The sequence below is a fragment of the Elephantulus edwardii genome, unplaced genomic scaffold (assembly GCF_000299155.1).
Source record: "Elephantulus edwardii isolate Elephantulus edwardi_28Jun2011 unplaced genomic scaffold, EleEdw1.0 scaffold00041, whole genome shotgun sequence".
In the NCBI taxonomy this organism is placed as follows: Eukaryota; Metazoa; Chordata; class Mammalia; order Macroscelidea; family Macroscelididae; genus Elephantulus; species Elephantulus edwardii.
The window spans coordinates 9,067,055-9,090,349 of NW_006399791.1; the positions used below are offsets into that span (position 1 = coordinate 9,067,055).

General features: G+C 51.9%; 1 protein-coding gene across 1 annotated transcript in view; it reads left to right on the forward strand.

Annotated features, from left to right (window-relative positions):
- The window catches only part of MFGE8 (milk fat globule-EGF factor 8 protein), a 31,823-nt gene extending 13,238 nt beyond the window's left edge, over positions 1-18,585 (forward strand). Inside the window, exons 3-9 of the mRNA XM_006885175.1 lie at positions 3,740-3,865; positions 6,028-6,209; positions 6,681-6,836; positions 7,438-7,582; positions 14,643-14,827; positions 18,187-18,342; positions 18,448-18,585. Of these exons, the coding sequence (XP_006885237.1) occupies positions 3,740-3,865; positions 6,028-6,209; positions 6,681-6,836; positions 7,438-7,582; positions 14,643-14,827; positions 18,187-18,342; positions 18,448-18,585 (1,088 nt within the window). The remainder of the gene's footprint in view (positions 1-3,739; positions 3,866-6,027; positions 6,210-6,680; positions 6,837-7,437; positions 7,583-14,642; positions 14,828-18,186; positions 18,343-18,447) is intronic.
- Positions 18,586-23,295: the final 4,710 nt, after the last annotated feature.

The window sequence follows — 23,295 nt, forward strand, 5'->3', positions numbered from 1 at the left end:
CATCTGTGACTCCAACCCATGTCTAAATGAAGGGACCTGCGTGGTGGGCAAGGACGGTGCCTTCTTCTACTGCCTCTGTCCTAAAGGCTTCATGGGCGCCGTATGCAATATCACTGATGAAGGTACCTGCCCTGGGCTGTGCCTTCAGCTCCACCCTTTTCCCCCAGCTCCAAGTGTCTGGGCCTCTGACTGCTGGCTGTCCACAGTGGGCTGTGGTCCTCAGCACCCACGCCTGTTGTTGGACAGCATGACCCTAGAAACACCCAGGATGCCTGAGAGAGTGGGTGTTTCCCTCATTTCAGCTGGTTCACCTGCTCCTGATTATTTTTTCCTCACACCTCATTAGGGAGATTGGCGTGGAGGGAGAGGGAGATGGACAGGGGACTGAGTTCAAGAGGCGCACCTTTCATGACTGGGCACATCTGCTCTTCTGATATGTGTCCTCGGCACCTGCTTGACCACCTGTTCTCTTTACCTGCTTCGCTAGATCCCTGTCTCTCAAATCCTTGTCTACAAAATGCTGAATGTGTGGTACTCCTACCAGAAGGGAACTCCTCCTCCAAGTACTATTGCAAGTGCCCTCGGGGCTTTAGAGGTGTTCACTGTGAGACCAGTGAGTACAAGGGGGTCTGCTCGTGGGGTGGACCCTGACCTTCAAGCCCAATGTTTAAGGAACACATTTAAAAGATAATTACAATGAGGTTGCACATTTACAGAGCATGTTAGGTTACAGTTCAGCAATTTAGACACATTTCGTTTTGTAATGTCAGTTATAATTCCCTTAATGCATCCACACTCTTCCCACTTCCTCGCTGATTCTCCCATTTTTACTCATCTTTCTTTCCTGTCTCTTCCTGTTTTCTGAACATTGTTTGGAGCAAATACTTCAGTTTTAGCCTCAAGGTCAATTTCTGAGTAATAATGTCTCTCAGGAGGGTTGTTATTATTTATCTTAGGCCTGTACTTAGGCTAACAGGGGATTCCCATCTTTGAGATCATTAGCTATTAAATTTTCATTGCTCTCAAGTTAGACTTCACCATCCACTGATGTTTGAGGCTGTAAACTGCATGTAGGGAGATTGCCTTTCTTTGTCCCATGGAATTGCTGGTGGACCCAATCTGCTGGAAGGGCCTGGCTTTGGGTATGGCTTCCTGTGGACCATGCCTCCTTCATTATCTATTCTGAAATTCTCATTGCCGTTGAGTTAAAATTGACTCATAACTTACCTTCTAGTGAGTTTTCAGAGGTTGTGAGTCGTATGGGAGGAGATTGCCTGTTTTTCTCCAGTGGAGCAGCTGGTGAATTTGAATCTACCATTCAAATGGAGTGGGTTCAGCTCTGTGTTTGAAGGGTCTTTAAGGACCACAGTCTCAGTCAAAGGGGACCCAGTTTTGAATGTGGAGTTGGGGGCTTCCTTGACCATCCTACGTAGTCATTCACATCTGACCCGCTCAAGCCCCTGCTGCTTTTGTGTTTTTCCAAGACTGATAGGTCACATCTGTCCCCCAGACCCTAGCTTGAAACCCCCGGGGGCCTCCCTTTCTCCTCTTGCCTTAGCCCCCTGAGACTCAGATCCAGGCTTCCTCCTCACCCCCGCCTGTCCACCCCTTGCCCTGACTCCCTCTCCCTGTGACAGCTTCTTTGATGTTTCCTGGGCCTCCCACCTCAAATCCCCATCCAGCAGCCAGAGAGATCTTAATTCAGATACAAGACACTTCCTCAGCCTAGTGGAGCCACAGCATCCCTGCAGATGAGCTTTTTTTTATCCTTTCCCCCCCCTTACCACTGCATGGTTCAAAATTGGGAAGGGTGTACGCCAGGGATGTGTCCTATCTCCATACCTTTTCAACCTGTACGCAGAGCAGATTCTCCGGGAGGCTGGGCTCTATGAGGAGAAGCATGGCGTTAGGGTTGGTGGACGATCTATCAACAATCTGCGTTATGCAGATGACACAACCCTGCTTGCTGAAACTGAGGAGGGCCTCATGCACTTACTGCAGAGGGTCAAGGACTGCAGCCCTCAATATGAACTGAGGCTCAATGTCAAGAAGACAAAAATTCTCACCACTGGACCAATCGGTAGCATCAGGATGGATGGCGAAGAGATTGAGATTGTTCATAGCTTCAGTTTGCTTGGCTCCACAGTCAACACTCTTGGCACTAGTAGCCAGGAAATCAAAAAACGTACTGCGATGGGAAAGTTTGCTGTTAGGGACCTCTCTAAAGTACTCAAGAGCAACAGTGTCTCTTTGGAGACGAAGGTGCGCCTGATACAGGCTATGGTTTTTGCAATCACTTGTTATGCATCAGAGAGTTGGACAATGACTAGGGAGGATAGAAGGAGAATTGATGCCTTTGAGCTGTGGTGCTGGAGAAGAGTATTGAATGCACCATGGACTGCCAAGAAAACAAACAGATCCATCCTAGAGAGGGTTAAACCAGGCTACTCCTTGGAGGCAAGGATTCTGGGGCTTCGTCTGACATACTTTGGACATGTTGTAAGGAGAGATCTTTAGAGAGGGACATCATTCTGGGTAGATTAGAGGGACAGCGCAGGAGGGGAAGACCCTCTATGAGGTGGATTGATTCAGTGACTGGGGTAATCGGGATGGGTGTGTCAGAGGCAATGAGATTGGCACAGGACAGAGCACGGTTTAGGGCTGTTGTACATAGGGTCGCTATGAGTCGCGATCGACTCGATGGCACATAACAACAACAAAAACCATTTGTAGCATTGAAAGTGGCTTCTTTGCTATTCTCATCTCATACTGGAGAATCTCATGGAATTCCCCCACTCCCTGCTGTTTTACTTGATGGACAGTGATTATGAGGCAGCTCGAAGCTTAGGAATCCCCGGTTTGCAGGATGTGAGGTCTAAATTTGTTGTCAATAATGCCCTCTTATCTTCATCCAACCTCTACAGCGTGTCTCCTGTTCTCCAACACAGATTGTTTCTCATGCTCCTGCTAGACCTCCACATGTTCTCTCCTCGGTCCCCAGCCTACCCCGCCTCACCTGAGTTCTGGCTCCCACCTCAGCTGTCCCCTGCTTGGCCAGAACTCCCATTTCCTGGCAGCGGTCATGCCCTGCACAGCTCCACGTACAGGCATCTCCTGCCCCTCTTCACGATGTGCTCACCTGCTCGCTTCCCTTGAGGCCTGGACTATAGAGACCCCTTTCTGCCTCAGGGCCTAGCTTGTGCATAGTAACTGACCTCCACATGTTTATTGAATGGACGACTTGCTGTCCCTAAGTGAAGGCTGCCCTTGCAGGGGACTACTGTGACCCCAACCAGTGCCTGAATGGAGGGACCTGCATGATGGGCCCGGACAGTGTCTCCTTCTACTGCCTCTGTCCTGAAGGCTTCGTAGGCACCACATGCAATGCGACTCTTAAAGGTACCTGCCCTGGGCTGTTCCTACTTCTCCACACCCCAGCTTTCAAGCTGCTCAGGCCTCTGGCTGCTGGCTGTCCCTATCGTGGGCCTCGGCCCTCAGCATCCTCTCCTGTTTGTGGCCAGCATGACCCTGGAAACATCATGGATGCCTGAGAGGGTGGGGAGCTTCCCTTGTTTGGACGGGTTCACCTGGACGTGATCTTCCTTTGCTCCCACCTTGTTTAGGAAAGTTATGGTGGAGAGGTGACCGAGTTCACTTGGTGGGCCCTTTAGGACCGGTGCATCTGCTGTCCTGATGTCTGTCCCCAGCACTTGCCTGACCCCTTAACCTGCCTCCCTAGGTCCCTGTATGCCAAATCCGTGCCACCATAATGCTGAATGCATCGTAGTCCCACAACGAGGGGACGTCTTCACTGAGTTCTTCTGCAAGTGTCCACGAGGCTTCGCAGGCATCCACTGTGAGGCCAGTGAGTACGGGGGTCCTGCTTGGTGCGGGGTGGGGGGTGTGGGTGGACTCTGAGGTGTAGGCCTGGTGCCTCAGGCTATGACTGGCCTTACTTCCTGGATAGAGGCCTCCTCTGGGGAGGCCGAGGCAGAGCCTCCCTGAGGCCCTGAGGAGTGGCGAGGGGTAGGGGTGGGGGTGTCAGGATCCTGTTGACCCTCCCCAGGCTTTCCTCTTCTCCCTCTTTCCTGGAATTTTGAAGTAGCCCCGAAGTGCCTCCAGATCATGGTAACTGACCCTAGAGGTCATGGGAGCAAGCCTGAGGTTTACTACCAGGAGGGGAAGATAAACACATTGCGATCGGTGAAGGTCTGGAAGGGCAGTAAATCAGGCTTGGGTCTTTGAATTGTGCACTCCTGGCCCAGATCTGACCTCCGACCTTCCGGGACTTGGGAAGGGCCTTGGGGACGGCTGTGTGCTCACAGGTGGCCTGTCAGAGGCCCAGTGAGTAAAGGAGTTGACTCTGCCTGCTTGCATTACCACTCAGCCATGTAATGGCTTGACTCGGTGCCCAGTGACAAGACCGGTTATCCGTCAGCAGTGGCTCTCCATGCTAGCCTCTCTGGGTCCCTTTCATTCTCTGGCTCCTCCAGACAGGGTTGTGCCTACTGTGAGCTGGGCCAGTCTCTCGCTGGGTACAGGGACGGGTGGAATGGGGAGGTGGGATTCCAAGTTCCCAGAGTCCAGCAGGGCCGACTTTAGCATCTCAGGCAGTGGACCAGGCAGCTGTATGAGGAGGGACCCTATGGTTTGCTGAGATCCAAGGGGAAGAGAGAAGACTAGGCTACCTGGTAGGAAGTGGGACCCTTGGGCAGAGAAGGTACGGAGCAGGGAGGCCCTTTCCCTCAGAAGAGCTGCCACCGAAGGCCCATTCCTTGGTCTCTCAGCTGAGGCTGTTTGAGATCTTGGGTGAAGGATGTGTGTGGGAGCAGTGCGAGTCCTGCCGTGACAGGCCAGGACCAGGGTGGGGCCAGGGGTTGGTCTAATTACTGTGCTGGAAGCCAGGTAACTGTGGATACGACGGAGCTGGAATTATCCACCAAGCCTTCTTCAGGCTCCTTGGCTCCAGGTCTGTCCAGACTGGGTTTGGTGGCACCTGCTCAGAAAGGCAGGGAACAGCCACACAGGTAGGGGATCCCCCAAAAGGACCTTTGATTGTTGCTTGGAGTGCTTCCTGGAACCCACAAGGACACACACACATACAAATACATGTTTGGACCCTTCTGTGGACCCAGGAAAGAAGTCTGCAAATGTAGTGTATTACGTGTTGTTTTGCTAACCAAAAGGTTAGTGGTCTGAATCCACCTCTGAGGGAAGGAACTGGGCAGCCACCTCCTGTAAAGACGTACAGCCTTGGAAGCCCAGGCAGGGGCGTCAGGAGTTGGAATCCGCTGTCAGACCCCGGGGTGTGTGATTACTCTCTGCTCAGCCCTGTGTGCTCTGATGCCGACTTGACCTCGGAGCCTGGGCTGAGGGATGGGTGCTCTGTCTGGAAGGGAGTTTCTGGGGGCTGAGCCTGCAGCTCCCCCCCCCCCGTGGGAGAGGTGAGGGTGACAGTCAGAGACAAAGGTAGGTGATGGGGCAGGAGGTATAGGGATGTCAGAGGGGTGTTCATGCCACATCTTAAAACCCCTGCCAGGGGGATTCTAGCAGAGTTTGGGCAGATTTTTCTTGTTGGTTTGTGTGCCATGCATATACTGCCCTGCCCACTGTCCCTTCTGAAACCCCTCTTCCTGGGAAGCCAGGGGCCGGGTGTAGTAGGGAAGGGCAAGAAGGGAGCTCCCATGGGCATTTTCTTTTCCGTCCTGTACCTCCCACGCCATAATAATGCTGCCCTGAATGAGGGAGACTGTGCTGACCGGTCATGTGATCCTGGGGAATTTTTGCTTGACCTCTGCCACTTTCTCACCCTCACATCCCCACCCAAGGCTGGCTGTGCCCCTCTCACTGGGCACGCCCCCCTTTTGTGCCTAAATCCCTTTAGTCCCTGCTCTGAATGGAGGCTCTGAGGTTCTCTCTGGCTCTGGATACAGGGAGAGGTCACACCACCTTCCTTTCTTGCCTTCTGGGTCCCCACTAGCCCCGGCCCCTCCTGGGGGCCGCCTGATGACCATCTCCCTCTTCCAGACTGCCTCACACCACTGGGCATGGAAGGGGGCGCCATTGCCAACTCTCAGATCTCGGCCTCCTCTGTCCACATGGGCTTCATGGGTATGCAGCGCTGGGCCCCCGAGTTGGCCCGCCTGCACCAAAGCGGCATCGTCAACGCCTGGGCAGCCAGCAACTACGACAAGCACCCCTGGATCCAGGTGTGGACAACTGACCTCCAACTCTTCAAGGGTTGGCTCTGGGCTGGGCAGTGGCGGGCATGGCCACAGCAGGGGAGAAGGTGGGATGAATAGTTCTGTATTTGAGCCACCAGGAAAGGAGGAATAACTGGGGCCAGGTAGCAAAGTAGCAGGTGCCCACAGGTGAGGGAGAAGGCTGTGCATGTCCATAATGACAGCCACTTTGGTGGCCCAGATGCACGGAGAGCAGACTCTAGGCTGTGGTGGGGCTGCGCTTAGGGGACTACTTTGACCCTCTTTGTGTGCCTCCGTGAGCACGGTGCCCTATGCTCTTCGTCAATCAATATGTCACTTGTTAGGTCCTGCCCCTCTCCAGGCATATACACAGCCACCTTGCTGTTTTCCTACTTGCCTTGGAGTGATGGTTGGGTTTCTGGATCCTGGACAAAAACCTGGGAAATGAAGGCCCCAGTCTTTCTGCTACCTGCCCAGGTTAACCTGCTTCGGAGGATGTGGGTGACAGGAGTGGTGACACAAGGTGCCAGCCGTGTGGCCAGTGCTGAATACGTGAAGCGCTTCAAGGTTGCTCACAGCCTTGATGGGCACACATTCCAGTTCATCCAGGATCCAGAGAGCCTTGGAGATAAGGTGAGTCTTGTTGGGCCCCTACAGAAGGGCATCCTTGGGCTATCTTGAGGGCCCCAGTGAAGGGAGGGTGCCCTGAGGTCCCCTCAACTGTGTCTTGGTTCCTGGAAACCGAGATTGTACCCGTATGCTCTGGTTTCAAGTAACAGCTCTGCTTTTTAGATAAAAATAAGGAGACTCAAAAAGTGACATGGTTCATCAAGGGTGGTAGTAGAGTTGAGATGTAGTCTGAGCCCCCAGGACCACCATGTACAGTTGTGTAGGGTGTATACTAGTCAAGGATTTCATTATCAACTGGGCACTATTCAAAGGCAGACCTCATGTGTTTACAAATTTAAATCTGTCAGAAAATTGTCATCATACTGGATGTTGAATGAAGTACCTTTTTCTGATATACATAGAGGCATTCTGTAGGTAGCTCTGTGTAAAAGATAGGATCCCATGATGACCGAAGAGGGTAAATGAATGGGAATCTATGTTTAGGGGCATGGGGAGGTCAAAGGAAGGGTAAAGGATCCCCAAGTTCAAAGAGGAAGATGAGATGACTCCAGAAAGCAGGACCGCCCTCAATAACTGATTCTTATGAAATGCCCTTCCCTTTCAGCTGTTTGAGGGCAACAAGGATAAAAACAGCATAAAGATGAACCTGTTTGACCTCCCCGTGGAGACGCAGTATCTGAGACTGGTCCCTGTGACCTGCCACCAGCGCTGTACCCTCCGCTTTGAGCTGCTTGGCTGTGAGCTGTCTGGTGAGTGTCCATTTCTAGGAGATGACCCTTCTCTCCTCTTTGGCTTCTCAGCCAGGTAGAACTGTGTGGACAGTGACCAGGCCCAGAACCTCGGGCTAAGCCACAGGCTGGAGACGCACACTCCAGGGCTCACCTGACCATTGGCACTCAGCCGTTGTGCTAGGCATTGTATTTCTTAGAGGAACAAAACCATGATGGATTATGCCCTAGATTATTAACAGCTTCCTTTCCCAAGGCCCTCCTTTCCTTTCAATTTATGCACAAGTTGAAACAGTAAGCTACCATTCGTATCTAAATGACTAGCCAAATGGCTTACCTTAATATGTGGTGTAACTTTCTAGGCATAAAAAATATTAAAGAGACACATCTATATGCAGCACAACATCTTTCACATACAGTATTGATAATGTTTTCATGCCCGTCACAAAGTAGTGCCTGTTTGTTGCAATAAAGCTGTTGTTTGTGCCTCAGATTTTCTTGGAGGCTTTACCAGACTTGGTTTGTAATCTGAGTTGTATGGAACTGTTAATAACCCAGGGCCTGCCTGCCCCTCAGTGGGATGGCCTGCAGTTTCCAAAGTATTTTCCACCTATTTTAGGTCATTCTTTGTGCACCTAGAGGATGTAGCATGAGTTCTGTTCAGCACACATCAGCTCTGTGAAGGGAAGGAGCCTGGCTTATAGGAATTTGCTGCATTTCCTGTGTGTCCTGTTCCTAGATCAGTGTCTGTGTGCACTCTTGTTGCGGTCACTTGATATCAGGGCAAGTTTTGGAGGTGCCTCTGGGCGAGCTCGAACCACTAGTCGTTGGAGTGCTTAACCATTTGTATTATCCAGTACTCCTTTAATACCTATATAAAAAACCCAAAAATCTAAAAATCTATGGCTATCTTGTCACCTCTGCCTACTGGAGAGGGCAGGACTGCCCCATGGGCTTTCGAAGGCTGCGTTCTGCGTGGGAGCAGACTGCCTCATCCTTCTCTTGTTGGAAGAGCTCACAGGTTCAAGGCCACTGCTCCACCAGGGGTCCTTTAACATCTAGTCCCATTGTCAAGGAGTCCATTCCAATTGACAGCAACCTTTAGGACAGTACTGCTGCCCCTTAGGGTTTCCATGCTGTATATTTTTACAGAAGCCAACAACCACAGCTTTCTCAGTTGGACAGAGTGGCTGGGAGCTGCCAACTGACATGTGAAGGAGGCCTCTAGGACAAATAGGGTTGGAATTGATGCTTGCTGTTGCTTATTCCAGGGAGATCCTCCAGTGGAGCGATGAGAAAGGCAGAAACAGATTTCTATTGAGTCAAGATCTCCACCTTGGAAAAGCCTGAAGCTAAGGCGCCCGGGGAGGCCTTAGCTCACCCGAATGGCATGCTGCTTGAAGGCTGTGCAGCTCCTTTTTGTTGTCGTTGTTGTTGTCACAGTGCCATCTGCTGGCCACAGGTGGAACCTCGGGGCTCACTGGCCACAACTGGGGTGCTGAGGTTTTGCTTGTCTTATCTGAGACCTGCCCTCCAGGGCACTCTTGACTCTGTTTTCCCATTTCAAAGAACACCAGGACTGCTCAGAGCAGAGTGCTTTGCCTAGCTGGGCTTTGTCTGTGTATGTGTGTGTGAGAGATGTTAAATCAGTGTTTTTATATGTTTGTTTTCAGTGCCTTTTGAGTGGTAAGAAACTGCAATGCAATCTAAGGGATGTCATTCAAATTCCCCGGATGCCTTGTGAGAGAAGCCTGGACATTCTCCCCCCATGCAATTTACTGCCTCAGAAAGCCCGCTGGAGAGTCAGTTAGGGGTCGGTTCTGACTCGATGGTACACAACAACAATGAAAAGATGTTTCGTGATCTGTTGGTTAAACATTCAACTGCTAACAGAGTGGTTGGCAGTTTTAACTCACCAGCCACTCTGTGAGAGAAAAGTGTGGCAGTCTTCCTCTGGGAAGATTCGAACCCAAGCCAGCTCGGGTTTCCGAGGCGGTAAATCACATGAGAAGAGATTACCCGTCTTACTCGTGCACAGCCATTGGTGGATTTGAGCCACCAAAGAGTCTAGGCCTTTGTGTTAGGAGCTGTGGACACCCAGTGAGCAGTTCTGCTCTGTCCTGTAGCGTCACTGTGAGTTGAAATTCCCTCGACAATTATGCGTAGTAGAGATCCATGAGAAGCATATCCAGTTGGCTCTCAGATCCTACCATAAAGGGTGAGGGTTTAAATTCACTCAGGAAAAAGGCCTGGCTGAGCTGTGGTGTTAGAGATTACTGAATATCCCAGGGATTGTCAAAAGGATAAACAGATCTTAGAAAAAGTGCGGCTAGAGTGCTCCCCGGAGGCAAAGATGATGAAGCTTTGTCTCATATACTTTGAACATTTTGCTAGGAGAGACTGACTGGCTATTCCTTGGAAAGAGATATCATGCTTGGAAAGGTGAAAAATAAAGGGGAGAAAAGGAAAAGTGAAGGAGAGGGAGGCCCTCAACGAGCTGGATTGACAAGGTGACATCAGCAATGGGCTCACATATGTCAGAGATGACGAGGATGACACAGGATAGGACAGGATTCGGATCTCAGAGTCACGTTGAGTTGTACTTGACTCAATGACACCTCATGACAGCTGCATCCATAAAACATTCTAGCCAAGACAGCCTGGTGGAATTGTTCTACTCTAGCACCTGGAGTGGTGATCAGTCAGAACTGGCTTGGTGACACCCTAGATGACAGGTTTGATAAAGGACAGAGCCAAGTTTGTGGGCGCCCACCCCGGCTTTCACTGGCCGGCACAGTGGTTGGCTGGTCTGGAGGTTGCTCTCTGACTGTTGCGTCCCTGACTGTTTGGAAGCTGGCACCCTCTTAAGGCCAAGAGTGGGCAAACTTCAGAAAAAGGAGGAAAATGGAGCCAAACGCCCTGACTACTTCCCTCTGGGGACCCAGCTGCCTCCTTTCCCGAGAAGGCTGACAGCTGATTGGAGAAAGAGATTAAGAGAGAGAGATAGAGACAGAGAGAGAGAGAGACAGAGAGAGTGAGTGTAACTGTGTGTGTGTGTTAGTTTTGTGAATCCACAAAGGCACTGGTGGCCCGCACCAGGATTCTTCTCCCCAGGCATGGTGTCCTTGGTGAATTGATGAGTTACTTAGTTTAGTGGGTATATATTAAGATACTTGATAAGCTCCTACTGTGTTTCCAGCTTTAGGGAGCAGCAGTGGAGACATCCTTGACCTCCTTGGTAGTCTAGTGAGGGAGAATGAATTGAAATGTGAATTCATTAAGGGGACTCTGAGATAGTTGTTAGGAGCTCAGAGAGCTCTGGTGGCCTCGTCTGTAGGGAGTTGCACTGCTGATCTGAAGGTGGTGCCTCTCTGGCTATTTGAATGAACTAGCTGTTCCTCAGTAGAAAGACAGGCAATCTCTTCCCATGCAGTTAACAGCTTCAGGAATCCCCAGCCCCCGAGGGTCCATCATGAGTCCATTCCAATTTGACAGCTATGTATTGGGGTTTCTTTTTGTTATGAGATATAAAGAGAAAAGTGGAGGAAGACTGGGAGTTGAGTCGCAGAAGTGCCTCAGGGACAACTCTGCTGGGATGGCCTTTGAGTGGAGGCTGATTGATGGGGAACCAGCCACGACAGAAGCTGGAAGGAATGTTCTGGCAGAGGAAGCAAAGAGTGCAAAGGCCAGGGGGTGTGTTGAAGGATAGAAATCAGGCCAGCGAGGCCGCAGCTTGGAGAGTGAGGGGAGCTTGATGGTGAAAAGGCAGGAAAGGTGGTTGGGGCCGGCCCAGGCAGTCTTGTGGATCATGTTAAGATTTCAGTCTTTATTCTGATGAAAGGGTGGCTGTGATTTCAGCACTTGCTGTTGCATGGGCATGCTAACAGGATGTGGTTTAGTGGTACGGAGCTGCACTGCCAGCCCTTAGGCACTCTGTTCAAACCCACTAGCTGCTCTGTGAGAGAAAGAGGGGCAGTCTCCTCCCACTGATTTAAAGCCTCTGAAAACCTGCTGGCGGGTCAGCCACTAGTCAGTTCCAAGTCGATGGCACCCCCCCCCCCCCATAGGATATGAGGGAGCTCTGCTGGTGTAGCCTGTAGGGAGTTAAGCTCATAAGTCAAAGGCCACACCTCTCTGGGAGTTCAAATCCTCCAGTAGCTTCATGGGAAAGAGAGACCATCTCTTTCCAGGTGATTTGCAGCCTTGGACACCTGTTGGAGGGTCATCAAGAGTCAGTTCTGATTCTGACTCGATGGCAGTGAGTAAGCGACTAAGACTTGATTAGGAACTCCACTGGTGGTCTGTTTTCGCTGCTAGCCACAAGGCTGAGGGTCTCCAACGGTTCTAATCCATGCGCTTCTCCACTGGAGAAAGGCGTTTCCTGCTCCCGTTAAGATATACAGCCTCGGACACCTGGTGAGAAATCGACTCAGTGGTAGTAATTTTGGACTAGGATTTGATTAGCTTTTTGTCTAGAAGAGTTCCTTGAAGTGGCGTCAGTACTGGAGCTGTGAGCTGAGGGGGACCCTGTGGGATGTTACCTAGGCAATTCCTCTCAGAGGTGAAGCTGGCTTGGATCAGAGTGAGTGGGTTCGTTTAACTGAGTGGACAGCAGTCCTATACTCAGCGTGAGATCCATGATAAGTACTTCCGGCATCACCCAGCCCTGTCCCAGACCTGCTGAGACAGAGTCATTGTTTTCACACCACCTCCGAGTGTGTGGTGTGTGGGTGTAGGGGAAGCAGTGCCATGGTACCTCCAAATTTTACAGCTGGAGAAACTGAGGCTTACTGAGGAGAAAGTCTCTTAGGAGCCAGCCTGGAGGTGAGAGTCCAGACCTTTGCCCCATTACCTCAGAGCTGTGCACCTGTCACCAAAAGATGCACCTTGGACACAGAGTGCAGGCTGTGGCAGCGGAAGGTTTCACGTAGGTGTATTGGTATATTGGAGACAGGGAGTCTGAGGTTCTCAAATCTGTCTCATGTCTTGAAGACCGTGGGCTTACACAGAGGGGCAACAGGGCAGCAGGTCTGGGGAATTTTTATCTTCTCTTGCCCAGGAGTTCTGGCCAGTGTTTGAGTCCCAGACTTATCAATCAGTGTGACCGAGATAGTCGGCGCCATCAGTGTGTCACGGGGGAGAGGTGACTGCTGGCCACAGCTGACAGGGACGGAGTGGAGAGGGCAGCAAGAAGGACCTTTGTTAAATAAAGAAACTGTCGCTGATTTCTCTTCTAGACCAAGAGAAAGCACTTAAAAAAAAAACATTTATAGAAAAAAATGTTAGTTTTCTATCTGAGCAGGGTGCTAAGAGAAGCCAGTCTCCTTAGGAGTTAGTTTCCCACTGTTATGAGTATTCATAGGTTAGATTTTTGTCTGTTGTCAGTTGCATTTCACGTGTCCAGCAATACCCGCTACCAGGGGAGCCAGGAATAAATGGGGAGCAAGTAGTCTCTAGAAGGGCCCCCCTGGAACAAGTGCTGCAGAATGGACACATAACTGACTGCATCCCCGACAAAGCTCTTTCAGGCTTTAGGCTGCTGTCGGCCTCCCCACCTCTGGAGCCCAGAAACAATTCACCTCTCAACCTTTGTGGGAGGAAGGTGCCAGCTACCAGGCCCTGTCAGCACCATGGAGGCAGATGCCTTTTTTTTTTGATGGCAAAGGTGCAAGCGGAAACAGAGAAATCAACAAGTTGAAATATCTTAAAATGAAACCCATGGCCTCAAGTCACTTATGACTCGTGTAGGACAGAGGCTCTAAGTCCTTCTGGCAGCCGACTGCCTTGTGTTTCTTTCAAGGAGTGACTGGTGGCTTCAAACCACTGATCTTTCAGTTAACTCGCTTTACCACCAGGACTCCTTACGCACCATCTAGTAATGTCTAATCCCAGGATCCACAACCCCCCACCCCCAGTTCCCCAGAGGGACGTGGAGCTGTGGAGTAGGGAGAGGCCAGATGTGAAGCCCGCCGTGCCCTCAGTCTCATGGAAGTGTACCCACCCATCCACGCTCCCACTTTCCAGATGCATATGTTAGTGAAGATGACAGACACAGTCCTGAGTGTCGGGTGGGCCCCGTGAAAGGAGAGTTAGACCCTCAGGAGTGCACATGGGGCGGCACACCCTAGGAAAATCGTGTGTGTGTGTGTGTGTGTGTCTGTATGGATGGCTGGGGTTGGACATATTCCCAAGTCCCAGCAGTTCTTTGGACTGGAGCATGTGTGTCGTGGCGATACCATGAGGTGGGGTGTGGTGTCCTGGGCTGAAGTTTGTGTAACGTGACCACAGTGCATAACGTGTTCTGTGAATGGGGTTAGGAACATCTACTTGGAAGTGTCCTCACGGCAAATGAAATGACCTGAGTAAGCACCGAAGCCACAGGGGTCGGGGTTTGCTGTGAACTAGTGTCCATGCCCTAGCAATGGGTTTGGTTTTAGGCCTCTGGGAGGCACGAGTGGTTTGTTCTTGGCTGGAGGTTTGAACCTGCCCAGTGTCTCTGTTGGAGAAAGGCCTGGTGATAGGCTTCAGGTTACAGCCTGAGAATATGGGACACAAGGGTCTGTTCTGTGACACAGGGGTTGCCAGGAACTAGAATCCCTCGATGATGGAGTTTGGCCTTGGCTTGTTTCTGCTGACACTCCCAGGCCACAGTATAGATACAGCTGCACCATAAGGGGTGGAGTGGGGTGCCTGCCGAGGAGGGAGAAGTCTGCTCAGGTGAGGGGCCAGGCAGTGGATTCCCCAAGCACATCTTGCAGGTCAGGCCTTGAAGGAGCTTGGGACCTGGTGGAGCAGGGAGAAGCTGGCCTGGTGCTGATGGCGAGAGTGGTGGGTGGGTGGTCTTAAATGACCTACGAGGGGCCACTCAGGGGTGTACGTGGGAGCTGAGGTGAGGGGAGGACAGAGGGAGGTGGTGGGACAGGCAGTGGGAATGGTTAGTTCAGAGAGGCAGAAGGAGCCTGTTGTCCCAGAGCTTGCCGGGGCCTAAAAGGACACACAGCTGCTTCCCTCTTGTGCCCCTTGCTCATGCTGTGGGGATCCTGTGGGTTCCAAGGTCCTGTTACAGCCTCCTTGCCGGTAGGATGCTCTGAACCGCTGGGCATGAAGGACAACACCATCCCTGACAAGCAGATCACGGCCTCCAGCTTCTACAACTCATGGGGGGTGAGCGCCTGGGGCTGGCTCCCCTCCTTCGCACGCCTGGACAGGCAGGGCATATTAAACGCTTGGACCGCCAAGACCAACAACCCCTCCGAGTGGCTGCAGGTGAGGCTGGGCTTCTGGGCTTCGGGGCTGGGGGTCTGTTGGGGCTGGGGTCCATTGAGGCTGGGGTCCCCTGGGACTGGAGTCCACTGGGTCTGGGGCCCCCTGGGACTGGGGTCCACTGGGGCTGGGGTCCGCTGGGGCTGGGGTCCCATGGGACTGGGCTCCACTGAGGCTGGGGTCCATTACGGCTGGGCTCCACTGGGGCTCCCCATCTTTGAACTCTGCCCAGTTGTGGCACCTGGTTCCTAAGAAGGTTTGGAGAAGCCTTGTTTTTCTCGGGCTTTCCTCTTTCTTCTTCCCACGTGCCCCACCTCTCACCTCCTTGCTCTGACCCTGTAACTCCAGATGGAGCCCAGTGCTCTTTCCAGTGGGGCTCCGAGGTCGAGGAAGACAGAAAGTGGGTGTGTCTGTGTGTGGTTTGGGCTACAGCCACCTCTTTAACTGCCCTAAGGTTGAGAAAGCTCAGCCCAAGGCCAGCAGGTGGTGGTGGAGGAGGGACCCTTGACCCAGGCATCCCGGCACCTCCGCCTAAGGAAGGAGCGAGTGTTTTGACACTGAGAACACACAAAGAGTGCTGAAAAACTTGTTTTATAAATGGGGAAACTGAGTCCTGGCAGTACGAGGCTCGGCCTGGGACTTATCTGTGGGTTGGGAGGGTTGCATTTGGAAGCCCGGTCTTGGGACTGCCCGTCCTTTGCCAGCAGGTAGGTTTCCCATGATGGTGAGGGATGGGCAGAGCTGAAGCTGGGGTGGGAGGTCTGAACCCAGGATTCGGGTTCCCTGAGCAGTTCCCTGTCCTTGGCCCCCTCGGCACTAACGTAAGGCTTTAGACAGTCCTCCTGGGAGCTACTAAGGCGCCTTGGCGGCATAGTACAAAACTAGCCATGGTGGGCTGTTATTGAAAAGGCCGTTGGTGTGAATCTACCTGCCACTGTGCATGAGAAATCCTGTGAAGATTTATGGAACCCGGGGAGGCTTGATGTGCACTGGCGTTGACTTGGTAGCAGTGGCTTTGACCTCTGGGGTGAGGAGTCTTCTCGAGAAGTCAGTTCCCCCATGATTCTGTTCCCTTCATATCCTTTGTTGCGGTGTGCTGTCAAGTCAGAACCGACCCAAGCTGACCCTCCAGCAAATTTTCAGAGGCAGTTAATCGCACGGAAGGGGATTGCCCATCCTTCTCCTGCAGAGCAGCTCGGGGATTCAAATCACGTGCCTTCAGGATTGCAGTGTAGGTTGTGACCACTCGTGCAGGTTTAAGGCAGCAGTGGGCCAGGGCTTGGCTAGGGCCCTGGCTCTGACATCTAAGCTTCATCTAGCATGAACTAGCCTCCGTGACTAGCAAATTTTTTATCAGGTTGTTAATAGAGTCAACTGAGACTCATAGGGACTGTATGAATACAGATCTGGACCTATCCTGCGCCATCCTCACAATCTGATATGCTTGGCTCTGTTAATCCAGTCGAGTCACTGTGTCAGTCCGTCAGTCCATCTTGTCGAGGATCTTCCTCTCTTTCTCTGACCCTCCGCCTTTCCCAGCTTGATGTCTTTTTCTACGGACTAACTGGTCCCTTCTGACAACATACTCCAAGTAAGTGAGATAACGTTTCACCATCTTTTCCTTTAAGGAGCACTCTGGTTGAATTTCCTCCAAGACAGGCCGGCTTGTTCTTTTGTCAGTTCATGAGATATTCAGTACTCTTCTTCAGCACCACAATTCAAAGGCATAAATTCTTCTGTTATCCTTATTCATTGTCCAGTTGTCAAAAACATAGGAAGCAATTAGAAAGACCATAGCTTGGATCAGGTGCACCTTAGTCTTTAAACTGGTGTCTTTGCTCTTTAGCACTTTGGAGAGGTCCTTGACAGAAAATTTTCCCAGGGCAAGCACAACTTTTGATTTCTTGACTGCCAGAAGCATGGATGCTGATTGTGGATCCAAGCAAAATGAAATTGTTGACGACTTTGTTCTTTTCTTCATCTGTCATAGTATCTATTTGCTGTATAGAAGTAATTTGTTGTTTCTGTGATGCTAAACACTGTGACACTGATGCATCAAATGCGAGAATGGTTACCTATGGTGGACAGTGTTTGGTGGAGCTCCCCGATTAAAATAACTTGGAAGCTGGAGTGGCATTCACTTCTGCAATAGCTTGCCTCTGGAAACTCTATGAACTTGGAAAAACGATGAAAGTTATACAGGTGTTTAGGTCTTTTGTTCATAAGGTTGCTATGAGTTGTCTACGATTCCACAGCACTTAACAACAACGACAACAACAACAACAACAACAACAACAACAACAACATCATGGTGCTACCTGTTGATGCAGTGATGAAGATGTTTCCCCCTAATGTTAAGATGTAACCCATATTGAAGGGTATAGTCTTTGATCTTCTGCAGCAAATGCTTCAAGTCCTTTTCACTTTTTGCAAGCAAGGTTGTGCCACTTGCATAACACAGAGTGATGAGTGTTCCTCCAACCCTGTTGCCACATTCTTCTTCACAAAGACCAACTTCTTGAATTCTTTGCTCAGCATATAGATTAATAGGTATGGTGAAAGGATTCAGCCTGGATGTAAACCTTTCCTAATTTTAAACCATGTAGTGTTCCCTTAACTCTTGGTACTAGCAGCCAAGAAATCAAAAGACAGATTGCATTGGGAAAGTCTGTTGTCAGGGACCTCTCTAGAGTACTGAAGAGCAATGATGTCATTCTGGAGACTAAGGTACACCTGATCCAGGCCATAGTTGTCACAGTTACTTGCTATGCATCAGAAAGCTGGATAATGACTAGGGATGATAGAGAATTGATGCCTTTGAGCTGTGGTACTGGAGAATAGTATTGAATATATGATTCATCCTAAAGAGGGTGAAACCAGGCTGCTCCTTGGAGGCAAGGATTCTGAAGCTTGCTTTGACATATTTTGGGCATGTTGCAAGGAGGGACCTGTCCTTGGAGAGGGATATCATGCTTGGAAAGGTAGAGGGACAGCGCAAGAGAGGAAGACCCTGGATGAGATGGATTGATTCAGTGACTGAGGTAATGGGAGTAATGGGATGTGTCAGAGATAATAAGGTTGGCACAGGACAGAGCAGGGTTCTGAGCTGTTGTACATATAATTGCAAGCAATTCAGTGGCCCATAACAGCAACAACAACAACAACGTTCCCTTTGGACAGTGGTGTTCTGGGATTCTCACTCTTTTCAATGGTGGTATTTCTTTATGCCCACTTTTCAAGGATGAGAAGCCCGAGGCTCAAGGCAAGTGAAGGAGCTGGGGTTTGAGCCCCGTTGAGATTTGAGCCTGACTCTTTCTCCCCTTGTGGAGATGGTCCAAAGAAAAGAAACTGGTTTCTTACAGGTCGACCTGGGTACCAAGAAGCGCCTGTCGGGCATCATCACCCAGGGGGCTCGTGACTTTGGCACCGTCCAGTACGTGGCAGCCTTCAAGGTGGCCTACAGCAACGACGGTAAGAACTGGACCGAGTACAGGGAACGCGGGAGTACCGAGAGCAAGGTGAGTGTCCCGCTGTGCTCCCCTTTCCTCACCCCGACACCCCAGGGCCTGACCTGGGGCCCCAGGTGAGGGGATCTAATTCATGGAGCCTCCTTCTGTTTCCAGATCTTCCATGGCAACTTTGACAACAACTCGCACAAGAAGAACATATTTGAGACACCCTTCGAGGCTCGCTACGTCCGCGTGTTGCCTGTTTCCTGGCATAACCACATCACCCTGCGTTTGGAGCTGCTGGGCTGCTAATGATGGCCCGCCGTGCTGTTCCGTGGATGTGGGGAGGGTCGTCCCCCTCTCCTCCCCTTCAGTGAGCCACTGTCCCTCTTCCGCCTTCTGATAGTAGCCACCGCAGGGGTTGGCAGGGGCTGCAGGTCCCCGGGGGAGGCAGGTTGACCTTGTGTGACCTGTTTTCTTAGACACAAAGCTGAGTGGGTCTGGGATAGGGGAGTATGGGGTTACCCATACATTTCCAAAGTCCTAGTCCACCCGACCCTGGTGGATCTTCCCTGGCTCCTTCCCCATGTCCAGAAGAAGGCCCCACTCACCATGCTAAAATAGCCTTTCTACTCACTAGAGACAAGGACCCCCTGTTCCGAGACACTCCCCCCTATCTTCCCAGAGCCCTCTCTCTCTCTCTCTCGACCCTTGTCCTGAAGTTCACAAAGAGACAGGAGGGTGGGGCTCTCTGTAGAGAGCTGCAAGCAGAGTTGATGGGGGGTAGGGGGACTGGTGGGCCCCTCTGTGCTGACTCTTCACCTAAGAACACAGGCAGCTTCCAAAATATATTTATATTATCCACTGGGTGTCCTCTGTGGTTTGGCTCATCATTACTTGTGCTAAGGGGTGCGGTATTTGGGCTCCTGGAGGACCCTCCACCCTCGGATCCACCTGAGCCTCAGGCTTGGGTCATGCTACCAAGAGCTAAACAGCAGGGGCCAGAGGAGACCATTTTGGGGTCCTCCTGGAAGGTCAGGAGTTGCTGGGTGGTGCAACCAATTACCCTCCCTAGACACACTTTGCTCTAGTGCAGAGGCTGGGAGTTCAGCTACACCCAAAGGGGCCTTGGAGGCCTTGGGAAAAAGGCGTGATCATCTAGTTGTGAAGAATCAACCACTGAAAAGGAGAGCAGACTTCTGTCTGACACACATTGCTGTGAGCAGGAGTCGGCTAGCCGCAAACGGTGCATTTTTATCGGAAGGACTGGATTTCCAGGTCCCGGAGGCCTGTTCGCCCCTCAGTGTGTCTTGTACCTGGGTCACGCTTGAGGCTGCTGCCCTGGTTGTTGGTGGTGAGGGGCCAAGAGTGTGCCTGGCACAGACGGGACCGCCTTCACCAGTGCCACATCATTTGCCTCCTTCCCATGCCATGAAATTCTATATTCTCCATCCCTGGAGCAGTGGGCTGGAGAAACTATTAGAAACCAGGAGGCTGGTCTGTCCCCAGGAGGCCCTGGGCAGGGTGGGGGACTGTGGCAGGAGGCACTATGTGATGGGAAGGAGGGGCTCACTCAAGGGAGCACAGTGGGGCCCTGGAGGACAGCACCATCCTCCCCGGGAAGTAGCCAATAGGTTGACAGAGTAGGACGGAGCCCTAGCAGGGCTGGTCAATAAAGAAGGGACTACCTGGGAAAGGGGCTTATGAAGCCACATTAGCATTCCAGGCTTGGGCTACTGGCTACATTTTCTGGACCAGACTTTGTGAGCCATGATGGATACACCTCCAGGCAGCAGGGGGTCTGGGTGTGCCTGCTGGAGTAAGGGCGCCAGGCAGGCTGGAACTTCTTCAGAGAGACCCGTCTGGAATCGGGCTGCTTCCTGAGGACTGCCGTTTGCCTGGGTTCTCAGGCACAGAACAAAAGGCTCAGGCCTTTGAAGTAGAAGCATAAGGGTCCCTGGCCCATGGGGTCCCTTGGCTTCTCAGTCTTGTCTGGTTCTCTCTGGAGCTGTGTGGACTGGGTTTGGCATTACTCGGGTGGCTGCTAGCTTCCAAACTCGCTAATGGAACATTCCCTATTCCTAACCCCAATTCTGTTCTCCTCTGGGGCTAGCAGACAGCAGGAGAAGTATCTCTTTCTCAGGTTCTGGGAGGGTTCTCCTAGAACTCTCCCAGTAACTAGTTTGGTCTTAACAGAGCCCCAGAGTTGTCTGAGCAGAAGGGGCAGCTGAGAGCCAGGCCGAGGCTTCATTCTTTCCAGGGACCTCCTCAGACTTGCTGCGCTGATTTTCTGTGGACTAATCTCATCAGACCAGTGACTGAAGGTGAACTGTGGTCACCAGGACCCCACCTGGCCAAGTTGAGCTACAATCACTAAAGCTGCCTCTCCCAGTTTGATCATCCTCTCACATTTTGGAACATTGGAAGTGTTGTTGACATACAGCTTTTGAGGAAGTTTCACTCCTGGGACCCTGTGGTGCTTTCTGGGGGCCCTTCACCACTTTCTCCTACAAACACTCATCACCTATCTTTCCTGGAGGACTGTTTTGCTGGGCGGGAGCCCTGGGGGAGCGGACAGTTGGAATCTACCAATCGCTCCAGGGGAGATAGATTTACAGCCTGTGACACTTGGCAGTGGCTCCTCATGGCTTGGAATTCACTTGGTGGCAGTGGTCTTCTCTCCCTGCACAATCACCTCTGCATTCAGGGCGTGGATGTATTCACTTTGTATTCTGACTGCGGCTCGGATGGTCCTGAGAGCCATATGCATTCTAATCAGCGAACTCTACCTGGACTGTGCCGTCATCACTGGGCCTGTCCACCCTGTCTTTCCGTTTTGGCTTAAATGTAGTGCAGTGATTAGGAGCTCAAACACTGACAACTTTCTTGGGCCTCAGCTCTTTCATCTATAAAATGGGAACAATAGACCCAACTCGATGGCATTGTGGGTACCAGAGGAGCTAACACGTGCACTGACAGAATCCTAGCCCAGGGGAAGTTGACCGAACCTAGCCATCCTTGTTAGAGAAGTTTGCAGCTTCCTGACTGGCCCTGGTGTCTTGTTTACTGTCCAGTTGGAACTGTAAGGTAAAAAGGGTGCAGAGAATCGGATAAAGTGGAACAAAGGCACTCTCGCAGCGGGTTTGCTGTTTGAGACCAGAGAGGGCAGGGTAAGGCAGCAAAGTGCAAATGAGGAAATTATAGGCCAAATTTTATAGGTAGGGCTTGGGGGAATAGAGTAGTCAGCTTGGTGTGGTCAGTTTTCCATGGAGGAGGATGTTGATTGGGTGCCCTTTGTTAGTTCCCAAAACTGAGTCATTCAGTCCCTTTAGGTGAATTAGGTCATTGCTGATGGTTCAGCAAGGTGTGGTTGGTGGTCGTGCTCTTTTCTGACTGGCCATAGCCATCTTACACCAGGCAGACTGGAATGTCTCCCAGAAGGTGTGATGAGCATGAAATATTGCCCAACTCCCAGATGGCCTTTCAGCAACCTCACTCATAGTTGACCCTCCAGCAAGTTTTCAGAGGCAGTAAATTGCATGGGAGGAGAGAACTCATTTTTCTTCCATGAGGCAGTTAGTGGATTTGAACCCTATGCTTTTGGGTTGATATTACCACGAAGCCACCAGAACACCCTGCTATCTGCCTCAAGACACCCTCACTCCCTCCTTTTCCTCCTCCTCTCTCTGCCATCTCTGTCTTGAAGTGTGTTTGTAAATAGATTCTGTGCTTACAGACCCCATAGCCCATCTCCCAGTCAAAACTGAAGGATCCCAGGTTTTTCTTGTGAAGAACAAACACTGTGTCAATGAGGGCAGGCCCCTTTGGTCTGAACAGGCAAGAAAACAACCATTCTGGAAGGGGGCCTGCACTTCCTGCAAGCGACTCATTCAAGGTACTTAACTGGTGACAGCATGGGATATGCTTGGTCCTGTTATTTGGCTGATGATTTTTACAGAAGAGGTGGCTTCTAGACCTTTCACTTGGCCTCCCCTGAAGGGGAAGTCATAACCACCTGCAGAAGGGATTCCACTTTAGCGCACAATTTCTGGTAAACCAGGGTGTTCTAATGCCCGCCCTCCCCTGCTCCTCCTTATTCCCACTTCATTACTCCCCTCAAGATGTGACAACTCAGGGTACTACTTTCACAGATCATTCAACAACAGCTCGGGTGGTCCCCAGCCTAGTCTGGGGCCTGCGTGTCTGCAGCGACTCCTCCCTGCAGGCCCAGCCCCTGGGAGGGAAAGGGGCGTGTGTTTCTTTAAGGGGCTGGCCGGGCGGCAGCGCGGGGTTTGTCCCGGGCATTCTGGATTTCCTTTCTGTCCATTCTGGATTTCCAAGTCCGCCTGTTACCTCGAACCCGTGCAACGAGAGGCCACGTTGCTCGAGCCGTCGAGCAGCCACCAGGGACGGTAGGTGGCTCCGGGCTAGTCAGATTCCTGGGATTCTCTGCAGCTCAGTTCGCTGCACCCCATTTTGACTCTTCTGCGGGATCCCCCACCTCCCAGACAAGAGTCAGGGGAAGGGGTGCAGTGAGCTTGGCAGTAAAGTGCCTGGAGGAGCTGGCCATGCTCACCGGCGTGGGTGCCCCAGCGTGGGGGGCGCAGACGGGTGGGGAGCCGCTTGCCTGCTGCAAGGAGGCACACCCCTCGAACCTGGGGGCCGCGCAGTCCAGCTCCAGTCCCTCTCCCGCCCCGTTCCGTCTGATTTCCAGGCGGTCCTGCCGTCGCCAGCTTTGAGTCCTTGCGCATCTCCTTGGGGGGGGGGGGGGGGGCAGAGGGCACACCCGCACCACCTCCCCGCCTGCCCCCCAGCCTCGCCCGGGCCTGCTCTCTGCATAGATGCAACAGGTCCCGGGCCTCGGCTCACTGGGATGGGCCCCAGGGATCCGGAGCCTCACCAGTGTCAGGGCGAGAAAAGCCCTAGGTGGGAGGCGGGGTCGCTCAGGGAGAAATGATGAGCGGCCACGAAGGGACAGCCCAGACCCTGGACCTAGCCCTGCCACCTCCTCCCTGGGTGGCC